At 42.4% G+C, this 25,240-nt stretch overlaps 1 protein-coding gene across 1 annotated transcript in view; it reads left to right on the forward strand.

Annotated features, from left to right (window-relative positions):
- Positions 1–3,029: 3,029 nt before the first annotated feature.
- Positions 3,030–25,240, forward strand: part of COL4A6 (collagen type IV alpha 6 chain) — a 216,767-nt gene continuing 194,556 nt past the window's right edge. Inside the window, exon 1 of the mRNA XM_056809860.1 lies at positions 3,030–3,254. Coding sequence (XP_056665838.1) covers positions 3,171–3,254 — 84 coding nt within the window. The 5' untranslated portion in view covers positions 3,030–3,170. The remainder of the gene's footprint in view (positions 3,255–25,240) is intronic.

Below are 25,240 nucleotides of genomic sequence, written 5' to 3' on the forward strand. Positions count from 1 at the left end.
CTTCTTCCAGGCCAACATGGCACCATTAATGACCATTCTGCAGTCCACTTCTCTCCATCTTTACTGCAACAATAACATGACAAACTTTATCAAATGCTTCGTTAACATCAAGATAAAACAGAGTTATCATATTCCCTTATCTGTAACTGTATTGAAAATGAAAACAAGGTTGTTCTGGCGTGACCTGACCTTGATGAAACCACGTGAAGGATTTTTTTCTTCTTTTACTAGTGTTAAGATTAAAATTTAGTTTCTCTGCTAAAAGTATTCTATTTTTATGAGGTTTTATTAAAGATTAAGAAATAAAGAAAATATAAAATAAGAAAGCATGTGCAACCTACATTTTGCCGACTAGGTAGAGAGCCACCTGTCCCTAGAAGTGGAAGCCGAGAGAGAGAGCTCAAGTAGGCGGAGAGCCCCTTTAAATAATAATTCGTGATCTCGCACTCAGGTGAGATTCAGAGAGATTAGAGGGCAATCTGGGAACTAGCAAGGACTTCTGGCGTTTGAAGTCTGGCGTTCAAATCTCCATTTTTACACTAGCTTCTCACTAACTAGATCTCGAATAATATACTCTAAAATTCTGCCAGATATTGAAGCCAAACTCATTGGTCTATAGTTTGCAGATGTCGTGCTCCTTTCTGTTTTGAAAACTGTGACACATGCCCTCCTCCAATTTCACAAGAACGCTCTCATTTTCCGCTTTATTAAAACCAACACCTCAGTGATAGTGGCCCAGCCAACATCTGCTGGTTCTTTCAGTAGCAGAAGATGCGGTTCATCAGGGTCAGGGAACTTGAAGTCATAGAGGGTATCTAGGGATTCCCTTACTTTTCTTACCTAAGCCTCCGACTTCCTAGCACCCATGTATGTTCTATCTTTCTCAGGCCTAAGGTCATTTTCCCTGGCAGAGAAAATGAAGCAAAACCCAAACTGGGCAGCTATGTTTTCTCTCTGTTGTCAGCCATCATTGAACCATTCTCCCTCCTTTAGTACTCTGTCCATTCCCCAATATTGCTTCATACACATTTGAATTGTTCTTAGCTTTTCTCACATGGATGAGAAGGAGGCTTCAGCTAAGAGGAGAATCAAGAGAGAGTTGTCCCAAGAAACCCAGAGACAGACTATCTAAGAGGAGAAGGTGGTCAATAACAGAGAGGTCAGAAAGAGTGAGGATAGAGAAGAGGCCACTAGATTGGCATGTAAGAGATCGCCAGTAACTTTGGAGGGGACAGTTTCAGTTGCATGATGCCGTATGAAGTCGAATTGCAGAGAATTTAGAAAAGAGGAAGAGGAGAAGCCGACATGGATTGCACAGGATGTTTTAAAGGGAAAGGAGAGCTCTGGGATAGTAAGGGATGGGCATGGGAGAAGCTGATAACAACTGTTTCTTTTAAGGATGGGGGAGACTTGGGAAGCAGGAAAGGAGTCAATAGAAGTTGAAGAATGAGTGGGAATGATTATGGGAGCTATCTGCAGAAGAAGAAGCAAGAGGATGGGTCCAAGAGTACATGGAGAGGGGATGACTTTGACAAGCAGAAGGGTGTCCTCGTTATTAAAGAGTGGAGTAAAGGAGGAGAAAGTGGGAGGTGATGTCAGAGGGATGTGAAGCAAGGAGATGATAAGGGGGAACTATTGTTTCCTTTTTTTCAATGGAGCCCGAGATGAGATGAGGTCCTCTGTTGAGAGGCACTGGGAGGCTTGAGGAGGGAAGAAAAGGCTTGGAATAGCTCTTGTGCTGAGTGGGATAGAGAATCTGCAAACAATAAACACTTCATAAAGACGAAATCCAAAATGGAGTATAATGAATACCAAAATCAATATGTTTTGCGTACCAAAAATACTTCATTCACTGAGGTTAACTAGCCTAAATTGGTAGAGCCAGTTAGTGCTGGTTAGGTCAGCATGGTTTCATATTTCTTCCAATCCTGTTCAATTGCTTCTGGATAGGAAAGAAGGAGGCGGATGGCAGGAGTGGTCAAGAATTGGGATCTGACCAAGTCAAATCTACAGTAGGATAAAGGAGCAAGGAGCTCAAGAGCAGAAGAGCTGGGAGTTGGGCTCCTTCTCCATGCAGTCAAGATGGGGGAAAGAAGACAGACGACAGCAAGGGGATGGAGGGAATGACCCAGAAGAGGGTTTAGCAAGAATGAAACATATCAGGTGGAAAGACAAGAGGCCATAATCCAAGCCCATGGACCCCAAAGCAGAAGACTTGTGGGTGATGGCAAGATCAAAGATGTGACCATCCGCGGGTGTTTCTGAGAAAGCGTGGAGGAGGAGAAGCAGGTCAGGATTGCTGAGAAGATTGAGGAACCGGAAATTTGGGGGATTTGAGGGAATATTCACGGAACATGTATGTTGAAGACTCAGGAAAGGAGATAGGTGAGGGAGAATGTGAGCCAAGTACCAAGCTCATTAAGAAGGGAGGAAGAATGTCTGGGTTTGAGGCGGGGTCAATATTTTAGTCACTAGGACCAAGATCAATGATAATTTCAAATGAGAAATCTCTAAGTGGCTGCGATGGAGGGAGAGTCTGGAAGCGGGAACAAGGAGCAAGGAGAATTTGGATTACCCCCTCCGCCCCCCCCCTCTCAATGGCTTGGATGTGAGTGTAAGTGCAGCCAGTGCTGGAAAGGGTGTTGAAGGAAATAGGAAATGTCACCAGGAGGAAACTGTGACTATTGTGGTTTGGAAGTCTTGGCTTTAGTAGCTTTCTCACTCTAGATTTCTCCTCTCCCCTTCCCCCTTCTATTTTCCTCACTTTCCGCTTCTCCCCCACTCTCTCCTCTCCTCCTTCACTTTTCCCCTCAGTTTCCCCTTCTCCCTCCCTCTCCCACCACCTCTCTCTCCTTTACCCCCACGTTCTCCTCCCTCACTCTCCCCCTCATTTTCCCGTTCTCTCCGTCTCCCCTTTCTCCTTACTCTCCTTCCCCCCCTCTTCTTTCCCCTCCCGTCCCGGTGGTCAGACAGGTTGCTAGGTCCAGGGAAAAGAAGGGCGAGGTGGCGGAGGGATACGGGGGTGGGAGGAGAGACCAACCCTAGGGACCGGCCCGCGGGTAAAAAGTTTGTTTGTGCGCGCGAGCCGGCTATCACAGAGCAGCTAGAGTGCCGGCCGAGCTCCCGGGGCAGGGGGCGCTCAGAGAGGTCCGGGCAGCCGGGACCCCGAGATGAGGGCGGCCGCCGCGGGGACCGCCGCCAGCTTGCTCTGCTTCCTGGGCCTGAGCCAGTGGGGCTGGCCCGCCGATGCGGCCGTAAGTCCTTGCCGCCGGGGCCGTGGGGTCTGTGGGGGGGCATGATTGAGGGCCCCTTCTCCCATCAGCCCATCGGGAGGGGCGCGGGGATGCGCCGAGGGGGGCCGGAGGGCTCTGTCTTCGCCTGGACCAGAAGGGACAGGGGGGCGGGCACCTGTGGATTCCCCCCCCCCCCCCAAGGAGTTAGTCCCCTCTCTTGGGCCCGGAAGACCTGCGGTGCTCCAAGTTAAGGGCTGGGATCTGGGCAGCGCCGCCCTTTGTCCGCTCTTGTCCCGGAGCGCCCTCTGCCCCTCTGATAACTAGTTCCACCAGCGTGGGATCTGGGGGCTTGCGCGCCGCCGGGCAGTCCACCGGCTTCCATAGGTGGGCTGGGGTGGGGGGATTGTCTTTTCTCATCTGTGAGAATAAACACGAGGTCCGCAGGGTTGCTGGAATGGCAGGTAGCTTTATGCTGGGGAAGGAGTCTACCTTGGATCTACCCCCTCCAGCCCCTGGAACCTCGGCCAAAGCCCTGCCCCCTTCCTGGGTCTCAGTTTCCTCCTTTGTATAAAGAAAGAATTGGATTAGGTGACCTTTGAGGCCCCTTCCGGCTTGAAATCTGGGAGCCTTTAGGTGACCCCGGACAAGCCACATCACCTCCCTGGGCCTCAGTTTCTCTGTTGAGATGGACTTAAACTAAATGACTTCTGAGGTTGCTTTCAGCTCTCAGTATCCTCTTATGACCTTGGGCAGATTATGTTACTCCCTTTGTGCCTCAGTTTCCTCATCTGTAGAATGAGAAAATTAGACTAGATGACTTTGAGGGCCCTTCCATTTCTCATTCCAGTATCTTATGTGTGCCCTTGATTGGGCACCTTCCCTCCCTGTGACTCAGTTTCTTCCTCTGTAAAACAAGGGACTGAATCTGATGGCCTCTGAGATCCCTTTCAACTCCAGATTCATCTAGCCTTGCCATCTCCAACTGTGCCAGTTAAGATGGAATGGTTTTGTCTCCGACAAAGAGCGCGCAGGGGAGAGGGAAGATGAATGTTTTGGCCTGTAAGAGCCAGTCAGTACAGTTATCTATGTGAGTCTAAGAGACTTTTTATCTAGAATTGCTTTTAAAAAAAGAATCCTAGTGCTCTCCCCTCAACTTGTCTGAAACTTTATCATCCCAGCAGCCCAGAGTTCTTATGGCCTTTGGAGGCCATGGCCTTCCTTCTAAAGCTGGAAAGCTCTAGTTACACACATTTTCATTTGGGTTGCAGGCCTCTGAGAACCAGGCTAGCTAAGTTGGGGTGGACCCCTCTCCAGCAGGTAGGCTCCCCTCCCAGTGGAATTTTCCAGCACAAAAACTCATGATCTCTATCGATTGACTTGGATGCAAGGGGATGAGTTCTGCTTCAGGCTAGCTGCAAGCACCTAAGTATCAGTCAAGATCACTGAACTCAAAAGCACTGAGGTTATCCCACTGGAGCTGGCTGGCTCTGGGCCATGTCTCTGGCATTCAGGGAATGCAGACTACCTTTGAATATTAACCAAAACAGAATGTGAGAGATCTACTCCCCAAAGAGGGGGGGGCTGCAAAGGAAGCCAGGAGGACATTCAGGAGAATCTAGATTTTTTCCCCTTGAAATTATGAATTGACACTATCTTCCCTTTATTAGCCTCTGTAATTAAGGGTTGGCTACTGCTTTTAAGAATCCTTAAGATGATTGATTTGTATCAGGAAGAGCTCAAAAAACTAACTCCTTCATTTTATCAGGGAAGAAACTGAGACCCAGGGAGGGGAAGGAATTTGCCCAAGGTCACCCATAGGCTCCTAGATCTAGAGCAGACATGGACCCCACAGGTCATTTAATCCAAGTCTCATTTTATAAAGGGGGAAACTGAGACTAAGGAAGGGGAAGGTACTTGCCCCAAATCACTCATAGGCTCCCAAATCTAGAGCAGAAAGGGATGCCAGAGGTCATGTAATCCAATTTTCATTTTACAAAAGAGGTAACTGAGGCCCAAGGAGGGGCAGGGACTTGCCCAAAGTCATCCATAGATCAAGAGGAGAAAGGGACCCCAGAGGTCATGTAATCCAACTCTCATTTTACAATGGAGGAAACTGAGGCCCAGGGAGGGGAGGGGACTTGCCTAAAGTCACACAGGGAATAAGCAGTAGAAGTAGAATTCCAGCCCAGATCCTAGAACTCTAGTACTCTTTCTTCTGTACGCATGCTGCCTATCATCAAAGGACCACAGACCTTCCAGTACTCTTTCAGCTCTACTGTTGGCCATGGCCATAAAGAAGCATCTTTTGCTTGCCTGCTTTTGAATTGATGAAGGCTTTAGCAAAGTGCTGGATAAATACAGTTTATAAAGATTTTTTTCTTTCCAGTTTTGCCTGAAATAAGGTACCTACTTAGATTGCATTTCCTTTGCCATGCCAAAAGGTTGGAATAATTGTAGAACAAAATAAATATTTGGATTTAGGAGGAGTTTTCACTAAGTGTTCCCTCTTGTCCTAATAAGTAAGAGATAAGAGAATAAAATTTTTTTAGGCTGGGAAGGTTCCTTTGAGGGATCCATGTGCAAGTGTGCTGTCACTTTTTATTTTTCAAACTCTTGCCTTCTTTCTTAAAATCAATACTGTGTACTTGGTCCCAAAGCAGAAGAGGGGTGAGGGCTAGACATTGTCGGGTAAGTGTCTTGTCACACAGCTAGGAAGTATCTGAGGGCAGGTTTGAACCTCCTGTCTCCGGGCCTGGCTCTCAATGCACTAAGCTTCTTAGCTGCCCCCAGAATGTGCTGTTCTGATGGCTTTGACCTATTCAGCAGGACACATGCTTTCAGTGGATTTTTCCATTTGTGGAGGATGGAAATCAAAGACTTTTCCACACTCTTCATCTGATCCCTCTTGACACCAATGACATGAACTGCCCAGAGTTTAGAGATGCAGCCTGAGGCTATCGAACTGTTTTTCTCTCTTAAGTTAACTGGTCCCTGGCAGGGAGAGAGAGAGGAAGAGTCTAGATGACCATGTTACTTGAAGAGTAAGGGCTATAGTCTAGCACAGTGATGGCAAACCTTTTAGAGACCTCAGAGACTCAGTGCCCAAACTGCAACCCTGCAGTTTGTGCCACATGTGAGCTTCCCCCTTACCCCAGATAGGGCAGGGAGGAAGTCCTCCCATTGGACTGCTGGGCAGAGGGGAGAGCCATGTGAAAAATATCGTCAGGTGTGTGTGGAGAGAGGGAGAGGAGCAGCCCTCTCTAGCACACTTTAGCACATGTGCCATAGGTTCACCAACATGGGCCTAGCTTACCTACCATCTTGCAATGAGCAGGCACTCAATATATGTTTACTGAATGACTGGACAGATGGGAAACCTGAAGAAGGCTAGGTAGGGTATGGAAAGGTTATGGGGGGGATATGAGGAGTTGGTCCTGGGAAAGGGAGAGCATTGGATCAGAGATGGAGAGATTGAAGGGACTTAAGATGTGATCTTATCCCATCACTCAGATAATAGTGGTAGATACTAGAGGGGCAGATACAGAAAAGCTGAAATCTGAAAACAGTTGGAATAAAGTTGCAAGAGAGAAAAAATATGAGGACAAGAAAATGATTATAGGAAAAGAAAGAAAAATCCTGGCCAGGTAGGATCAGTTTACCCAGTACTAAGCTAAGCTCTGAGGATAAGGAGAAGGGCAAAAACATTTCCCACCTTCAAGGTGCTCATGTACTTAATGGAGTGACTACATTTTTGTAAGTGGTCAAATACAAGATATATACAGAGAAGATGGAAGGTAAATTTACAAGAGGAGGCACTGATAACAGTGGTGGGAGAATGGAGAAACCAGGAAGGCATTCTGCAAAAGATAGGATTTGAGCTGAGTCTTTAAGAACACCATTGATTCAGGGCAGCTAGGTAGCACAGTGGATACAGTGTCAAGCCTGGGGATGGGAGGTCCTGGGTTCAAATTTGGCCTCAGATACTTCTTAGCTATATGACCCTGGGCAAGTCACTTTAGCCTGTTTATCTCAGTTTTCTTATCTGTCAAATGAGCTAGAGAAGGAAATGGCAAACCACTCTAGTATCCGTGCCAAGAAAATCTCAAATGATAGTCATGATAAACCCAACATGACTGAAAACAAGTGAACAACAACAGATAAGTGTTTATTGCAATAAATATTAACATGCTATGAGTAAAAATTTCTGAGAGACTAGAATCAGGGTAAGAAAAATCAATGTATTGATAAAGCTAGCAGTAATGGATAAAGTAATTGTCAGTGATTTTTTTGGTGATCAAAGATAAATTCAGTCAGCATCTTGAGTCATTAAAAACAATTTTGAAAGTTAATTATTCAACCCTCACCAAGACATCTCTAACTGGTGGATACCTAATGAGGAGATGGGTTAATATTTTCCTGTCTCTGATACCCTCATGATGATGGGGAAAATCACATGCCCAATCATAGGATTCTAATATTCTAGATCCATGATGGCGAACCTACAACATGCGTGTCAGCACTGATGCGTGTAGCCATTTTTTATGACATGTGGCCACATGTGGGATCAGCATGCCTCAGGGCTCAGGAGCTGCCTGGGGAGCCACATACCTGAAGCCATGGGTGTGGTCATGGGTGTGGCCATGCCCAGGCCTAGCCCTGGGGGAGAGGGCTGCTCCACAAGCTGGCCAAGGGGGCAGGGGGTGAGTGGAGGACTGCGAGTGCCAGGTGACTGGGTGACTAGCTTGTGGAAGATTGGGTGGGGCTCCAGCCCACTGCAATGGAAGAGTTCCTGGAACCGATTACCAGACACTTTTAGCACCTTGAAAAATACAGCAATGACTTTATTCACAACTTTTTCCTCTACGGACTTTTGTGAGACCTTATTCTCAGCGCTAAATAATATCAAAACCAACAAAAGAAACAGATTGACAGACAAAGTTAGTAACACTTGCTTGGGCTTGAAGTGTACAAAATAAAGCCAATGAAATTCAGCAACAAAAACAGTCACTAATAGGCAGGATAGTTAAAGAATTCCCCCTACCCCTCACTTATCTTAGTTTCCGGCATCCCACACAAGTTAAATAATATCAAGATCAACAAAAGAAACCAACTGACAGATGAACAAAAAAATCACTAAGCAAGTAAGTTAAATAATTAGTTTTTGGTTTATGAAATACAGTTATGTATTACAATTATACATTTTTGTTATTTAAACTATAAATATAGTGAAATTATGTTTTTTTTCTCAAAGTGACACACCACCTGAGTTATGTTCGTTTTTTTGGTGAATTTTGACACGCCAAGCTCAAAAGGTTGCCCATCACTGTTCTAGATGAAGAAATCAGGTTAGACCTGGATTGACTTTTCCCTATTTATTCCAATGGAGGAAATCAAGGATGCCCCTCCTCCCCATATATATTTGGTCAAAACTAGTTTTTGCTTACTAGATAGGATGAAGTTTATGTAGAAGTTACCTTGGGGCAGAGAAAGTGAGGGTATTTCTAGAATTGTCACGATAAAAGAATAAGGAAAAAAGGCTTAGAAAAATATGATACAGAGCCCTATTAGAAATAAAATAATACAGTATTAAGAATAAATCTCACACAAAAATATTTTGATTTACTTATGAGCAAATGTGGGTTTTAGTACATTGAATATTAAATGCAATTCTTATTGGAACAGAAAGGTGGTCCAGTGGATATATAGCACTGGGCCTGGAGTCAGGAAGACTGAGTTCAAATCCAGCCTCAGATACTAGCTGTATGAGTCTGGACAAGTCACTTAACCTCCTCTTTCCTCAACTGTAAAATGGGGATAATAACAGCACTTGCCTTCAAGGGCTCTTGTTAGGATCAAATGGAATAATATGTATTAAGTGTTCAGCACAGTGCCTAGAGTGTGATAACGTGCTATTATCTGTTAGCTGTTATTTTTCTTTTTCTTTCCATCATCTGGATTCTCTCAGCTTCAAATAAATCTAAAGCCTTTTAATATCAAATGATTTAACATATGTAAAGTGCTTTGCAAACCTTAAACACTGTATAAATGCTAGCTATGATATTTTGTCTCTTGAGCTCATTGATTTAAAAATACACTAGGTTTGTCTTGTCATAGGAGCAGGAGAGAATTGATGAAAAAATTTTAATGACTAATATTTACCTTTCTTTTGTTTCTCTTATTTGAGGTGTTTGCAATCAAATACTATGTTTAGTTCTGGTTTCTTTTGAAAAAAAAATCACTCAAATAAAGATAAATTTTCATTCATTGATGATTAGGTTTAGCTTTGGAGGGTATGTTATTTTAAGGTGCTTCCTGATATCCTTTGCTTTTCTGATCACTTTCTTGTTGAGAGATAGTCTTTGTCTATTCGTTCTAACTTTTGCTTGATAGCTGAAGACCTTTTTTCTTGATTCCTTGCAATATTTATTGTTTGACAATGAAATGTAAGCTCTACGGGCCTAGTTGTTTCACCCTTGCAGTTTTTGTCAGTATTCTGTGAATTCTCTTACAGGTCAGTACTTGGTTCTTTATTTTAAATACTTGGCAATTTACAGTTAAATTCATCACATTTTGGAGATAAATGATTAAATCCTTTATGCATCCTGTCTTCAGGATCAATCAACTTAAATTTGTTTTATTGTACTCCCCCCCATATTACTGTTACTTTCTAATGCTCCCTCCCCAATATATTACCCTCCCTCACAACAAAGGAGGAAAGGTAAATGATACATAGCAACATGTTGGCCATGTCTAGCAATGCATGTCTCATCTACACCTATACGGTACCATATCTTTACCAAGAGCAGGAAGGCAGGTAACAATTTACTGAAGACCCAATTAGTCATTGATCAAAGTTCTGAGATCTTTTATCGTTGCTTTCCTTTCATTATTGTGGTCCCTGCATTGATTGATTCTCTGGTTCTATTAATTTTGTTCTGTATCAATTCATACAAATCCTTCAAAGCCTTTCTAAATTCTTAATTTTGCCATTTATTATAATATTTCATTGTGTTTATATACCAAAATTACTCCATCCATCCCTCAATTAATGGGCATCCACTTTTCTTCCATTTTTTCCCACTGCAAAAAATGCTGCTATAAATATTTTTGTATATGTGGGACTTGTCAGTATGGCATTAACCTCTTTGGGTCATACTCTAGTAGTGATTTCATTGGGTTAAAAGATGCATTCAGATAATTATTTTTCTGGTATCATACCAAAGTGTTTTTCCAGAGTGATTGGACAAATTCAGAGCTGTACCAGCAGTGTCTCTGTCTTCCTGAAATCCCTCCATTATTTTACCATTTTTGTCTTTCCTCTTTACTGTTTTCATCTGTTTTGCCAATTTTATGTGTGAGGTAAAACCCAAATTGTTTATTATGTTTTTTATTATTTGGGGCATTTTTCATATTGTTGATAATTTGTATTTCCTCTTTTTAAAACTGCTTGTTCATATCCTTTGACCATTTATCTACTGGGGAATGGTTCTTGTCCCTTTCTATTTGTATCAATTTCCCATGTATTTTGAATATTAGACCTTCAACAGAGATATTTGTTGCGAAGTCAGTTATATTTGCTTGCTTAGGTTTCACTGTTATTCTTCTAGAATTGTTATCTTTTGTTTGTGCTCTACCCAATTTTCTTCCAACATTTTTGGAGAGACTGCATGGACTAGTAGGTGGAGAATGACCAAGAAGTCCTGGATTCATGTCTTGCTTCTGTCCCTTAACTTATTAATGACCCTGGCATCTTTTAAAAATTATATAAATTGTGGAGATGGTGCTACCCTACTGTTACAATTGAAGTTAAGGTAAACTGAGGCACAAAGTTCTGAACATGCTTAATTTTTTGGTAAGGGTGGCAATTACCAATAAAAAGGGCCATTAGCTCCACAGCAAGCAAAAAGACCCTGAATGAAGGCAGACAGATAATTTTTATAGACAAAAAGAGAACATCCAAAAGCTAGAGGGCAACACCATAGATAGGAAAACAATATTATTGACTGGAAGTTTAGAATGTGGGGCTAGGAACAATCTCTCCTACTATATTGTTGCAATGGAAAGCTCATTAGTGGTGTCCACCTACGTGGCTAGTTTGTGTCATAGTGATAAAGGACAAGACTTTCTTGAAAGGAAGTCAGTGTTGCAGAGATAACAGACCAGACTCTTTAGCATCCACCTGCATCCTTCAAGGAGAACAGATTTCCTTGGCGCAAGAATAGAACAGTGATTAGGAAGAAAACTGAATTTCTAAACTTAATTAACTCAGAGAGGAAAGCTGAACTTCAGAGACAAAGAAACGTGACTTAGGCATTATATAAAATGTCAGCGGTGATACAGAGGAGAATCAATTTTCTTTTCTTAATTTAACAACTATAGTGGTAGAAGAAGTTTCTCTCCTCAGAAGTTCCTGATATTAATGAAATTACAGGCATGTGGCATTTGATGGTGTAGTACACAGAACTCTGGACCTAGAGTCAGAAGACCAGGGTTCAGATTTGGCCTCAGACACTTAGTAGTTATTTGACCTTGGATAATTTACTTCTGCCTTAACTTCCTCATCTTTAAAATAAGGATAACTTACTTCCCAGGATTGTTGTGAGAATCAAATGTGATATTTGTATAGCATTCAGCATAGTGCCTGGCACATAGTAGGTGTCTAATAAATGCCTGTTTTCCCTATTTGTATTTTGGGATTCCAAAATTGTCTTTATCTTTTTCAGAGCCTCTCCTATTTTGAAATAATTCTGTCATCTATTTTAGGTGGTTTTATTTTCTTGTTTATCTTATTCACTTTTTCATTAAGCCTTTTGATTTCCATCCTAAATTTTTCTTTTTTTTTTCATTTGAACTGTTTTTGGTATTAGTCCATTATTTCTGGGGATGCTATAGAACTCTCATTTTGTTTTTTGTTGTGAGTTTTTGGCTCACTTACCTTTATTATATTGTGACATTTTCTAGATTTTTGATTTTTTCCTTTATGAGTAGCATTGGTGTATCCTTTTGACTGCCTTGTATTTCATCCTTTCTCTTTTATTTCCAGATGCCCAGATGCCAAGGGTTCTTGGGTAGCTCAGTATTCTCCAATGAGAAGGTAGAGAGGTTCAGATGAATTCCTACTATCTAGGAACTCCATGGAAAAGACCACAGTTGGGTTTATATCCCCCTTTCCTCACACTACTCATTCTTTGAGACCTCTACCTTCCCTTCTCCCCAGTCTCCCAGACCTAATCCTCTTAACACTGGCCAGAGCTGGGCAAGTTCTCCCTCTGTTAAGGCATGCATGTATGATTATGGTCAGGGGAAGATTTGGACTGAGTCATTTCCATGAAGGGAGAAAATAGAGGTCACCAGAAATGCAGAATACAAGCCTGTAAGGTTGGCTGCCTCCCTCTTTGGCACTTAGTTACAGGGATGTGTAACCCTGCCTCAATTCTTGTCCTCACTTCTTGACTTCTTTTTTGGCCTCTGATGCTATTGACCAACTTCTCTGGAATACTCTCTTTTCTCTAGGTTTTGTTGACTCTGCTTTTTCCTTCTCTTTCTTCTTCTCAATCTCCTTTTCTAGATTTTTATCCGGGTCACACCCACTACTCCCTGGTATCTTCCAAAAGATTGGCCCCAAATCCTCTTTCTTGCTTTTCCTTTTCTGGGTGATTTTATCAGTTCCCAGTGATTCAATGACCAATTCTAAGCAGATGCTTCTTAGGCCTTTATGTTCCTAGCTCACATGACAGTCCTTTTGGATATTTTGAGTTGGGTACCCTATAGGTGTAGTGGACCAGTCTGACTGAGGACACTCCCCTTTTAGTTTTGGTTTAGTATTGGAGCTGATTGAGACACTTTTGATCAATCCACAGTTAATAGAAAGTGTCCTGAGTATAGAGTATGATAATCAGTAGGAAGACAGCAACAGTTTTTCCACTAACACCAAATGTTAGCTGCTTCCATCAGGAAATATGTCTGGTTGGCAGGGACACTCCCATGGCCTCAGGACGTCAGCCAAGTCTCAAGAGTCTCCAACCCCACATGGGTGGGCCTTTTTCTGCTATGACTTTACTGCTAAGACCAGAGGTCAGTAGCAATCTTCATCAAGGGAGTGTGGCCATGAGGCTTAACCCTCCTGGGCCAATCACGTCTTGGGATCAACTTCTTTGCCTTTTAAGGAGAACCCCAGACAATTGGACATGGTAGTGGCAAGGTGGGGAGTTGGGGAACCAACCCCAGAACATAGTGATCTGATCATACCTTTTTTTTCTATATTGGTTGTTATTGTAAGAGCACACTCATAAAACTGAAATCCCCAAATAAAACTGACACTGATGTGAAAGGCGTGTTTTGATCTTCATCCATTACACTGCAATACTTTTTTCCTCTGGAGGTGAATAGAATTTCCTGTCATAAGTCTTTCAAGATTGTCCCATTGCTGAGAGGAGCCAAATCTTCACAGTAGATCATCATAGTGTTGCTGTTACTGTATACAGTATTATCCCAATTCTGCTTATTTTGCTCTGCATCAATGTTCGTGTAGCTCTTTCTAGTCTTTTCTTTTTTTTTTGTTTGAAGTAAGGAAAAATCTTTTTTTTTTTTCAAATTTCTTTTCTTTTTATTGTCATGCAAAACCCACTTCCATATTGGTCATTGTTGTAAAATCAAACTCATATACAACCCCCCACCCCCAGATAAAACCGTAAACACACTGATGGGAAATTATATGCTTTGATCCACATTCATCCAGATCCATCAATTCTCTCTGGAGGTAGGTAACATTCTCCATCATAAGTACTTCAGACTTGCCCCAGATCATTGCATTGCTGAGAGTAGCCAAGTTTTCACAGCTGATCTGATCACACCATAATCCTTGACGGTAAGACCTTCTCTAAGAATCTTCTCTAGTATCTTATATCATTTACATGGCTTCAGGACTTTTACTAGACAGCCCTGTGAAGAACCTGGGACAGGTAGTACTAGAGGAAAAGAAATAAACCTAAAGTCAAAAGAACAAAAACTAGAAACCCCAAGGCATTTCCTGAGCTCTTTTGGAAGAACTGAGTCTCAGATCTCAGTAATCTGGTCCATGTGGCAGGTGATGCAAAATCTCTGCAGTTCCCTGTGAGTAGCCTAGGGCAAGGCAGGAAACCAGAAATATTTGGGCCGCAGCACAGACAGAGACCCCTTGGTTGAGGCCCCAGGACTTAAGTCATTACTCATTATGGTGGTCTAAGAAATCAGAAACCTCTGGTGTATAGCTCATCTGGGAGGTGTTCCTCAAACTGCCACCTCATTCCCTAACTCCCTATCCCTTGGAGCCCCATCTTTTCCCTCCTGGGCTCCCAAGGCCTTTTTGGGAAGGAATTGTTGGAATTATCCCAGAGAAAAGGAAATATGCCAATTGAGGGAGACCTGAGCTATAGTCTTCTCAGGGGAAGGAAGGAAGCAGGGATTAATTAGGTACCTACTATGTGGTAGGCCTAAGTTCTTTACAAATATCACATTTGGTCCTCATAACAACCCTGAAGTAGATGCTATTATCATCCCTATTTTTACAGACAAAGAAACTGAGGCAGGAAGAGGCTAAATGGCTTGCCTCAAGGCACACAGATTTGAGTATATAAGACCAGATTTGAATTGTCTTTTTCTTTTTAACTCTTACCTTCTATTTGGAATCAATACTAAGTATCAGTTCCAAGGCAGAAGAGCGGTAAGGATTAGGCAATGGAGTTAAGTGACTTACCCAGGGTCACATAGCTAGGAAGTGTCTGAGGCCAGATTTGCACCCAGGTACTCCCAACTTCAGGCCTGGCTTTCTATCTACTGAGCCACCTAAACTGCCCTACTTAGCAATAGCCTTTTTAAAAAACAAACAAACTTTGCCTTCTGTCTCAGAATCAATACTAAGGATCAGTTCCAAGGCAGAAGAGTGATAAGGTTGAGGTTAAATGACTTGCCCAGTGTCACACAGCTAGAAAGTTTATGAGGCCAGATTTGAGTCTGGGACCTCCCAGCTCCAGGCCTGACTCTATCCACTGAACCACCTATCTGCCCCCACGAACCAAGTCTTCTTGACTTCGGGCCCAATGCTATTGTGGCTCCAGTTGCCAGATAACTTTATACCAATAAAGAAGTAGGAAGAAATGGAACTATGGCCAAAAGTGGACCGGCCATATTGGGTAAGACCACTTCCTAGAACAGCACTGATTCATCTTGGACATGGCTTCTGGAAGGTGGCACACCTGACCCGGACAAACAAATATGCAGTAAGAAGCATGAGCAAAATTCCCTTATTGGTCCTACCCACAATGGGGGAGCCATTCATTGGTCAGTCCTGTCCTCTTTAAGCCCTAGACCACTTGGCCAGACCTATGGCTATAGCCTAGGAATTAATGTAGCTGAACTTCTCTTTCTCATCTCCGAGTTCTTTCATATTATTAGCCATGCAGGCTGGAGCTCAGCCCAATGGAAAGATTTGCCAGGGCTCCCATTCCCTAGGGTTTCCCCTTGTTCTGGGCTGGACCTGATTCAAGATGGTCTCCTGATAGTTTAGGTTTGACATTGTTTAAAAAAAGGAAAAGAGAGAGACATTTGTAGGTCATTCAATAGTTCACAAAAGGGGATTTACTTAGCTGTAGCAGAAGAAGGCTATTCAGTAAGGATGGCTGTTGAGAACATGTCATTTTGTTAAGTTGGGGCTCCCTTACTTGAATAATTCACCAGCCGAACATCAGAGAGGGTATCTAGAGCTGCCTTTGGCTGCTTTGTACCCAGGAGACCAGGGAGTGATGTCAGCAGCCTGAGCCTTCAGGTCCCAGAGTCAACCCAGTCTTAAGGATGATCTCAATGCCTTTTAAGGACAAATTAGCCTCAGTTGCATGGAGGGTAGGGGTTTGCTCTTACCACACCCTTGTCTTTGGATTACGGGCCATTGAACGCTGGTTCAGACTGTGCCATTGATAAACTAGGCAAAAAGACCTTCTTTAGAGATCAGTGCCTCCTAGCCGAGGGCCTATTTGGCTATCAGAAAAGGCTGGGTTTCAGGGCCTGGCCTAGAGGTGTCAGCTCCTTGTATAGTTAGTTGCAAATGTTTATGAAGGGCCACTAAACACCTTTCATTACACTGTCCTTAAAACCCAAGAGCTCCATCTCTAGTTACTAAATGTGCTGGCGCTGCTTCCACCCAACTTCGTCATGCTTACCATTTGGCTTCTTAGAGATGATGAACAACCAGGGAAATTTGGCCTGGTGCTTTCCCCCCCTCTTCCTGAAAGCATCCTCAAGCACCCACAGAGCTGAATGATCTGCATCTGCCATGGTCTGGTCCCTCTTCCACGGAGAGGATTTAACATATATCCCCAGAGAAGCCCTTACCACCATGTCTGACTATTTAGCCACCCCATCCTTTGGATTTGCATTCCCTCTCCCTGACCTTGGTTCAAATGTTGACCCCAATGCATACCATTCCAACTTCTGTGCCAATTATAATTGACCCAGGCCAATCACCTAATTGAGGTATGATTTTGGAACAAGTCTAAACACTCATGGGTCAGTCGACAGTTAACAAAAGGAGTCTTGATTAGCTATAGCATAGAAAAGATATTCAAAAAGGATGTTGTAAACCTAACTTGTGTACACATCGTCCCCCTCTACTCGACTGGAGAAATTTATCTGGTCAGCAGGATGGAGTATGGTGACCCCTGGGACCTTGGGTCATTTGCCAAGTGTGAAAGGCTCGTGACTCTGTGTGGGTGGGCCACCTGCTGCCCTGTGGTGACCAGTAACATCAGAGAGCACTGAGGTTTGCCAAGGGAAGGAGTGGGCTTCAGCCTTATTTCTTTGGCCCAATCACATCCAGAGAACAGCCTCCTTGTCTTTCAGGAAAGAAGTAGCCTTACCTATCTGGCAGGTAGGGACATGTGGTAGGGAGTGGAACTGTAGTAGATGTTCATCTTTTTACAGTAGGCACATGAAATGGACATATCCAGAATGGAGCTCCTTCTCCTTCTCCTTTCCAGCTTTCCTGTTACGGTCAAAAGCCTCAGTTTTATTCCTTTTTTAAAAAATTTAAATGAATTTATTTAGTCAATTTAGAACATTATTCCTTGGTTACAAGAATCATATTCTTTTCCTCCCTCCCCTCCACCCACCCTTCCTGTAGCTGATAGGCAATTTCATTGGATATTACATGTGTCCTTGATCAGAACCTATTTCCATGTTGGTGGTGTTTACACTAGGATGATCATTTAGAGTCTACATCCCCAGCCATATCCCCTCAACCCATGTATTCAAGCAGTTGTTTTCCTTCTGTGTTTTTACTCCCACAGTTTTTCCTCTGAAAGTGGATAGTGTTTTTTCTCATAGATCCCTCCAAGTTGTTCAGGACCACTGCATTGACACTAATGGAGAAGTCCATTACATTGGATTGTACCACAGGGTATCAGTCTCTGTGTACAATGTTTTCCTGGTTGTGCTCCTTTCCCTCTGCATCACTTCCTGGAGGTCGTTCCAGTCTCCATGGAATCCCTCCAGTTCATTATTCCTTTGAGCACAATAGTATTCCATAACCAACATATACCACAATTTGTTCAGCCATTCCCCAATTGAAGGGCATCCCCTCACTTTCCAGTTTTTTGCCACCACAAAGAGCTCAGCTATGAATATTCTTGTACATGTCTTTTTCCTTATTATCTCTTTGGGGTACAGACCCAGCAGTGCTATGGCTGTATCAAAGGGCAGACAGTCTTTTAGCACCCTTTGGGCATAGTTCCAAATTGCCCTCCAGAATGGTTGGATCAATTCACAACTCCACCAGCAATGCATTAATGTCCCTACTTTGCCACATCCCCTCCAGCATTCATTACTTTCCATAGCTGTCATGTTAGCCAATCTAGGTTTGAGGTGATACCTCAGAGCTGTTTTGATTTGCATTTCTCTGATTATGAGAGATTTAGAACACTTTTTCATGTGCTTATTAATAGTTTTTATTTCTTTAACTGAAAATTGCCTATTCATGTCCCTTGTCCATTTATCAATTGGAGAATGGTTGGATTGTTTGTACGATTGGTTTAGCTCGTTATAAATTTGAGTAATTAGACCTTTGTCAGAGGTTTTTGTAATGAAGATTATTTCCCAATTTGTTGCTTCCCTTCTAATTTTGGTTGCATTGGTTTTGCTTGTACAAAACCCTTTTAATTTGATGTAATCAAAATTATTGATTTTACGTTTTGTGATTTTTTTCTAGCTCTTGCTTGGTTTCAAAGATCTGACAAGTATACTATTCTGTGTTCACCCAATTTGCTTATAGTTTCCTTCTTTATATTCAGGTCATTCACCCATTCTGAGTTTATTTTGGTGTAGGGCAGCGGTTCTCAACCTGTGGGTTGCTACCCCAGCGAGGGTCGAACGACCAAAACACAGGGGTTGCCTAAAGCCATCAGAAAATACATATTTCCGATGGCTTTAGCCGCTGAGAAATTGCGCTACTTTACAGCAAGTTCTCGGAAAGAACGGGGACCCTGCTGCCCACACATTGTATTAATATTAGTTATCTATCAGCAGCCCTCCCCTATGAGGGGAGATGGATTTACCCTGTTGCCTGGAGACCGGACTCAAACAGAGACCCAGAGAGAGCACCCAGGCACTGGCTCTGGAGGGGTTAAGAACGAGTCCTAGAGCGGATAACTCCTGGCGCGGATAATGGAGCTGAATAACCCCAGCAAAGTGAAGCCTCAGCTCTAGCTGGAGGGAGACGACAGGAAGAAAAAGGCAGCGTCTGCGGACCCCCTCTCCAGGCAGGACTTATCTCCCGCCCCAGCGCTCAGGCTGCCTCCTGCTGCATTAATATTTCTCTACATATAATTAAATATTGTTTTTGTGATTAATCACTATGTTTAAATTATGTTTGATTTGTAGCAATGAGAATACATTATGCATATCAGGTATTTACATTCCGAATCATAACTGTAGCAAAATTACAGTTTTTTTAAACTTTACCTTCTGTCTTAGAGTCAATACTGTGTATTGGCTCCAAGGCAGAAGAGTGGTAAGGGCTAGGCAATGGGGGTCAAGTGACTTGTCCAGGGTCACACAGCTGGGAAGTGTCTGAGGCCAGATTTGAACCTAGGACCTCCCATCTCTAGGCCTGGCTCTCAATCCACTGAGCCACCCAGCTGCCCCCTAGCAAAATTACAGTTTGAAGTAGCCACCAAAATAATTGTTTGGTTTGGGGTCACTGCAACATGAGGAACTGCGGGGCCACGGCATTAGAAAGGTTGAGAACCACTGGTGTAGGGTCTGAGATGTTGATCCAAACCTAATCTCTCCCATACTGTCTTCCAATTTTCCCAGCAGTTTTTATCAAATAGTGGGTTTTGGTCCCCAAAACTTGGATCTCTGGGCTTATCATAGACTGTCTTGCTGAGGTCACTTACCCCAAGTCCATTCCATTGGTCCTCCATTCTGTCTCTTAGCCAGTACCAAATTGTTTTGATGACCACTGCTTTGCTATATAGTTTGAGATCTGGGACTGCAAGGCCTCCTTCCTTCCATTTTCTTTTTCATGATTTGCCTGGATATCCTTGATCTTTTGTTCTTCCAAATGAACTTTGTTATGTTTTTTCTAAGACAGTAAAAATTTTTTTTGGAAGTTCAATGGGTATGGCACTAAATAGATAGATAAGTTTGGGTAGAATGGTCATTTTTATTATGTTAGCTCGTCCTACCCACGAGCAGTTAATGTTTTTCCAATTGCTCAGATCTAATTTTAGTTGTGTGGAAAATGTTTTGTAGTTGTGTTCATATAGTTCCTGTGTTTGTCTTGGCAGATAGATTCCTAAGTATTTTATATTGTCTAAGGTGATTTTGAATGGAATTTCTCTTTCTAATTCCTGCTGCTGAGATGTGTTGGAGATATATAGAAATGCTGATGACTTATGTGGGTTTATTTTGTATCCTGCAACTTTGCTAAAATTGTTGATTATTTCGACTAACTTTTTAGTTGATTCTCTAGGATTCTTTAAGTAAACCATCATATCATCCACAAAGAGTGATAGCTTGGTCTCTTCATTGCCAATTTTAATACCTTTAATTTCTTTTTCTTCTCTAATTGCTACAGCTAGTGTTTCTAGTACAATGTTAAATAATAAAGGTGATAATGGGCATCCTTGTTTCTCTTCTGATCTTATTGGGAATGAATCTACTTTATCCCCATTGCAGATGATGTTCGCTGATGGTTTTAGATAGATACTGTTTATTATTTTTAGGAAAGGCCCTTCTATTCCTATACTTTCTAGTGTATTCAATAGGAATGGGTGTTGTATTTTGTCAAAGGTTTTTCCTGCATCTATTGAGATAATCATGTGATTTTTGTCTGTTTGCTTGTTGATATGGTCAATTATGTGGATGGTTTTCCTGATATTGAACCATCCTTGAATTCCTGGTATAAATCCCACCTGATCATAGTGAATAACCCTCATGATGACTTGCTAGAGTCTTTTTTCTAGTATCCTGTTTAAAAATTTTGCATCTGTGTTCATTAAGGAGATTGGTCAGTAGTTTTCTTTCTCCATTTTTGGCCTGCCTGGCTTTGGAATCAGTACCATATTTGTGTCATAAAAAGAATTTGGTAGAATTCCCTCTTTGCTTATTATGTCAAATAGTTTGTATATTATTATTGTATATTGTATTGTATATTGTGTATATATATATGTGTGTATATTGTATATTAGCTGTTCCTTGAATGTTTGATAGAATTCACCTGTGACTCCATCTGGCCCTGGGGATTTTTTCTTAGGGACTTCTTTGATGGCCTGTTCGATTTCTTTTTCTGATATGGGATTATTTAAGAATTCTATTTCTTCTTCTGTTAATCTAGGCAATTTATATTTTTGTAAACATTCACCCACATCACCTAGATTGGCATATTTATTGCCATATAGTTGGGCAAAATAGTTTTTAATGATTGCCTTAATTTTCTCTTCATTGGAGGTGAGTTCTCCCTTTCCATCTATGATACTGTTAATTTGGTTTTCTTCTTTCCTCTTTTTTATTAGATTGACCAATACTTTGTGTATTTTTTCCCCAAAATACCAGCTTCTAGTCTTATTTATTAGTTCAATAGTTCTATCACTTTTGATTTTATTAATTTCTCCCTTAATTTTTAGGATGTCTAATGTGGTTTTCTTCTGGGGGGGGTTAATTTGTTTACTTTTAAGTTTTTTGATTTGCATGTCCAAATCATTGACCTCTGCCCTCCCTAATTCGTTAATATATGAACTCAAGGATAAAAATTTTCCCCTGAGTACTGCTTTGGCTGCATCCCATAGAGTTTGAAAGGATGTCTCATTATTGTCATTTTCTTCAATGAAATTATTGTTTCTACAATTTGTTCTGTAACTAGCCAATTTTGGAGAATCATATTATTTGATTTTCAATTAATTTTTTATTTAGATCTCCAGATAATAACATTTTTAAAGAGTTATAAATGACCTCTTTTCTTATGGGGATACATATCATTTTAACTTACTGGGTCTCTTAAAAAAGTTGCTTTGGTTTTTTGTTTTGTTTTTTTTTGCTTTGTTTTTCTTTTTTCCCTCTTTCTTAATTACCTTTTGATGATTCTCTTGAGTTCTGTATTTGGGCATCAAATTTTCTGTTCAGGTCTGGTCTTTTCTTTACAAATTCTTGGAATTCTTCTGTTTTGTTAAATGTCCATACTTTCCCCAGTAAGAAATAGTCAATTTTGCTGGGTAATTGATTCTTGGTTGTAGACCTAGTTCTCTTGCTTTCTGGAATATCATATTCCATGCCTTTCAGTCCTTAAGTGTAGATGCAGCCAGATTGTGTGTTATCCTCACTGTGGTTCCATGATATCTGAATGACTTCTTCTTAGCAGGCTGTAATATTTTTTCCTTTATCTGATTGTTCTTGAATTTGACTATAACATTCCTGGGTGCTGTCAGTTGGGGATTAAGTACAGGAGGTGATCTGTGGATTCTTTCATTCTCCACTTTTCCCTCTTGTTCTAGAATATCGGGGCAGTTTTCTTGTATAATTTCCTGCAGTATGATGTTCAGGCCTTTTCTTTTGTCATGGTCTTCTGGTAGACCAATGATTCTTAAGTTGTCTCTCCTGGAACGATTTTCTAAATCTTCTGTTTTATGAATGAGGTCCTTCATATTTTTCTCAATTTTTTCATTCTTTTGATTTTGTTTTGTAGTGTCCTGCTGCCTTGTGAAGTTGCTTGCTTATAGTTGTTGTATTCTGGATTTTAAAGACTGGATTTCTTCCCTGGCTTTTTGGTTATCCTTCTCCCTCCAGTTTGATTTTCTTTGGAGGTCATCCTTCATCTTCTCTGCCTTGTCTTTCATTTTCTTTGCCTCACCTTTCATCTTCTTTGCCTCATCTTTCATCTTCTTTGCCTCATTTTCAAACTGATTAATTTTGACTTCCAAGACACTGTTTTCTGCTTCCAGATGACTTATCTTGCTTTTTAAGTTATTTTCTCAGTTGTCTTCAGCCTCTCTTAATTGTGTTTTGAATTGTATTTTGAGTTCTTCCAAAGCCTGTATCCAATTCGCTGGGGTTTCTGTGTTTTTGTTTGATGTTCCTTCATCTTTCTCTGTTCCGTTTGCTCTTTGTTCACTACCTGTATAGAAGCTGTCGATTGTAATTTCTTTTTTCTTTTTTTGTTGTTTGTTCATATTTACCCCTTTTTACTCCCTGGAGTTGCCTGTGTTTTTGCTCCTCTCATTTTTTTTGTGGTTTTGGGATTTTCTTTCCACCTTCACCCTTGAAATTTTGTCAGTAAATCTCTCAGTGCTGTCTGTGGGGGAGGGGTTTTGGAGCTTGAGCTTCCCTGCCCTCTGAAGAATTTGATGGGTTATATGGATGAAGCATTTGATGGGATAAGTCCATCTGGGTTGCTGGATGTGCTCTGAGGCCAAAACCTCAGGAAGCGGGGGGCAATATGGAGTGTCTCTGCCGCTGAAACTGCTGCCCACTCTGCGTTTCTTTTCTATCTGCTTCCCCACTGCCTGTGTTGGATGCTCTCAACCTGGAAGAGCTTTGACTGCAAGGTAGTTCCTCCAGACCAGAGACTTTGCCTGCCCAGAGGTTCCAGCTGCCTCTGGAGGCTTTAGTGCTCTAGGTGGGGGAGGGGTCTCTGGACCTTCCTTCTTCCTTCCCCTTAAACCGGAGTGTTCTCCAATTCTGGCTTTGGGGGGCATACCTTTAATTTGAGTCCAGCAGGAGGGTTCCTTGGCTCTGTCTTGTTCTTAGGTTTGATTTTCAGTCCCCTGGGAGCATTTAGTTTGTAATTGGCAAGGAAGGGTTTTCAGAGGTCTATACTTTTGCTGCCTCTATGCCTCCATCTTGACTCCACCCCCTCAGTTTTATTCTTGACTCTTCATTCTCCCAGAATCCACCTATCCAATCTGTGGTCAAATCTTGTTCCTTCCTTCATAACACCTCTCATGTCTGACCTCTTTTTTCCACTTGCACCATTACCACTCTTGTTTAAGCCTTTGTCACCTCTCACTTGGACTATTGTAGTAAGCAATACATGGTCGCTGAAAGAAATTGTTCTCATCCGCCCCTTGCTTTGGGAGAAGACTTCGCAGAGCTGGGGTAGACACCACTGATGGGTCTGAAGTCTGTCGGTTACCCTCAATTTGGGTTAGCCTGTCTGCTGAGACAGCTTACCAGAGTGTACATGCGCATGTTGCAGCTTCTTGGAGCTATGGGAGAGAGTTGGATAGCAGGTGGGCACCAAAGGAGGATAAGCAGCCCTGAAAAAGGCTCAGCAAGCCCTCACACTACAGGATCTGGTTCTGTCATAGACCTTCTGGTTCCCTTTAAAACTTAGTTCCCGTCCTACCTTCCTCAGGGCATTCTTGGTCTCCCACTCCCCAACCCTCTGAGATGGATTTCCATTTTCATTATGCATATCTTGTATGTACCTGGTTATTTACATACTGTCTCCCTCATCTAATGGGAGCTCCTTGAGGCCAGATAGCATCTTTTTTTCCCATTAGTACTTTGACTGAACCAACACAAATATGAAAAATGAAACTTGTCTATTCTACCTTCAATCTCTGTGGAATGGAGCCACCCAACTAGAAACCATCCCAACTCAATCCTCCCTTCTTCCTCTCCCCTCTCTCTCTGTTAAGGCAGTGGCTCAGAAGCTCTTGGACTGGCCCCTGCTCTCCCTCCCTTTGCCCTACCTGATCTACTCAGTTGACCTACGCCATACATTCTTCCATCATGTGGGCACATGCAGGTCCTTTTTCATTTCCTTTGCAATGAGGAAGTCTTCCTTGACCACCCTCAGGAGTCCTGTAGCACCACCTGGCCCATTTATTTGGCTCATTTGTCAAGTTCCCCCAAGGGCAGAGAGCTTGGTTCTTTTATTCATTCATTTAAGACAGTTCTTTTGTACTTAATTGATACTCAGCTATTTTCTTGTTGGCTTCTTGCCGGATTCCCATAAAAATCATCTTACTTATACAAGGAGGGGCTGCTCACTCTGTTCCTCCTGGGTGGCCCAGGTGCTTGTACTGGGAACAATATCTGCTCTGCTTGTCCCTGCTTCCTCTCTGCTTTATGAAGAGCCTCATGGGCACAGCCCAGCTGGGAAGACTTCAGGGGGAGGACCAGCAGCAAAGTGGATGAAGGAGGAGAGATGCCTCGGACCCTCAAGACCCAGTGAGAGATGCTGAGCCAGTGGTAGCCTCCTGCCAGGGAGCTGAGCAGAAGGGAGACCCTACTACTGCTCAACTGTCAAACAGACTGATTCCAGTAGGGCCAGGAGTTTGGGCATACAGAGCCTGTTTCACTCCATGTTGGAGAAGAGTTCCTGGCGTAGGCTGAACATTTGTGTCATTAGCGTACAGCTGTTGCCATCTCCTGGACAGAAGCAGTCACTGACTCCACAAGCTATTCTAAGAAAGGGAGGAGGGCTGTGAAGGAGCTCTAGCAAAATCACTTACTTATGGACTGGCTTCAGAGCTGGG

This window comes from Monodelphis domestica, chromosome X, assembly GCF_027887165.1.
Source record: "Monodelphis domestica isolate mMonDom1 chromosome X, mMonDom1.pri, whole genome shotgun sequence".
Classification (NCBI taxonomy): Eukaryota; Metazoa; Chordata; class Mammalia; order Didelphimorphia; family Didelphidae; genus Monodelphis; species Monodelphis domestica.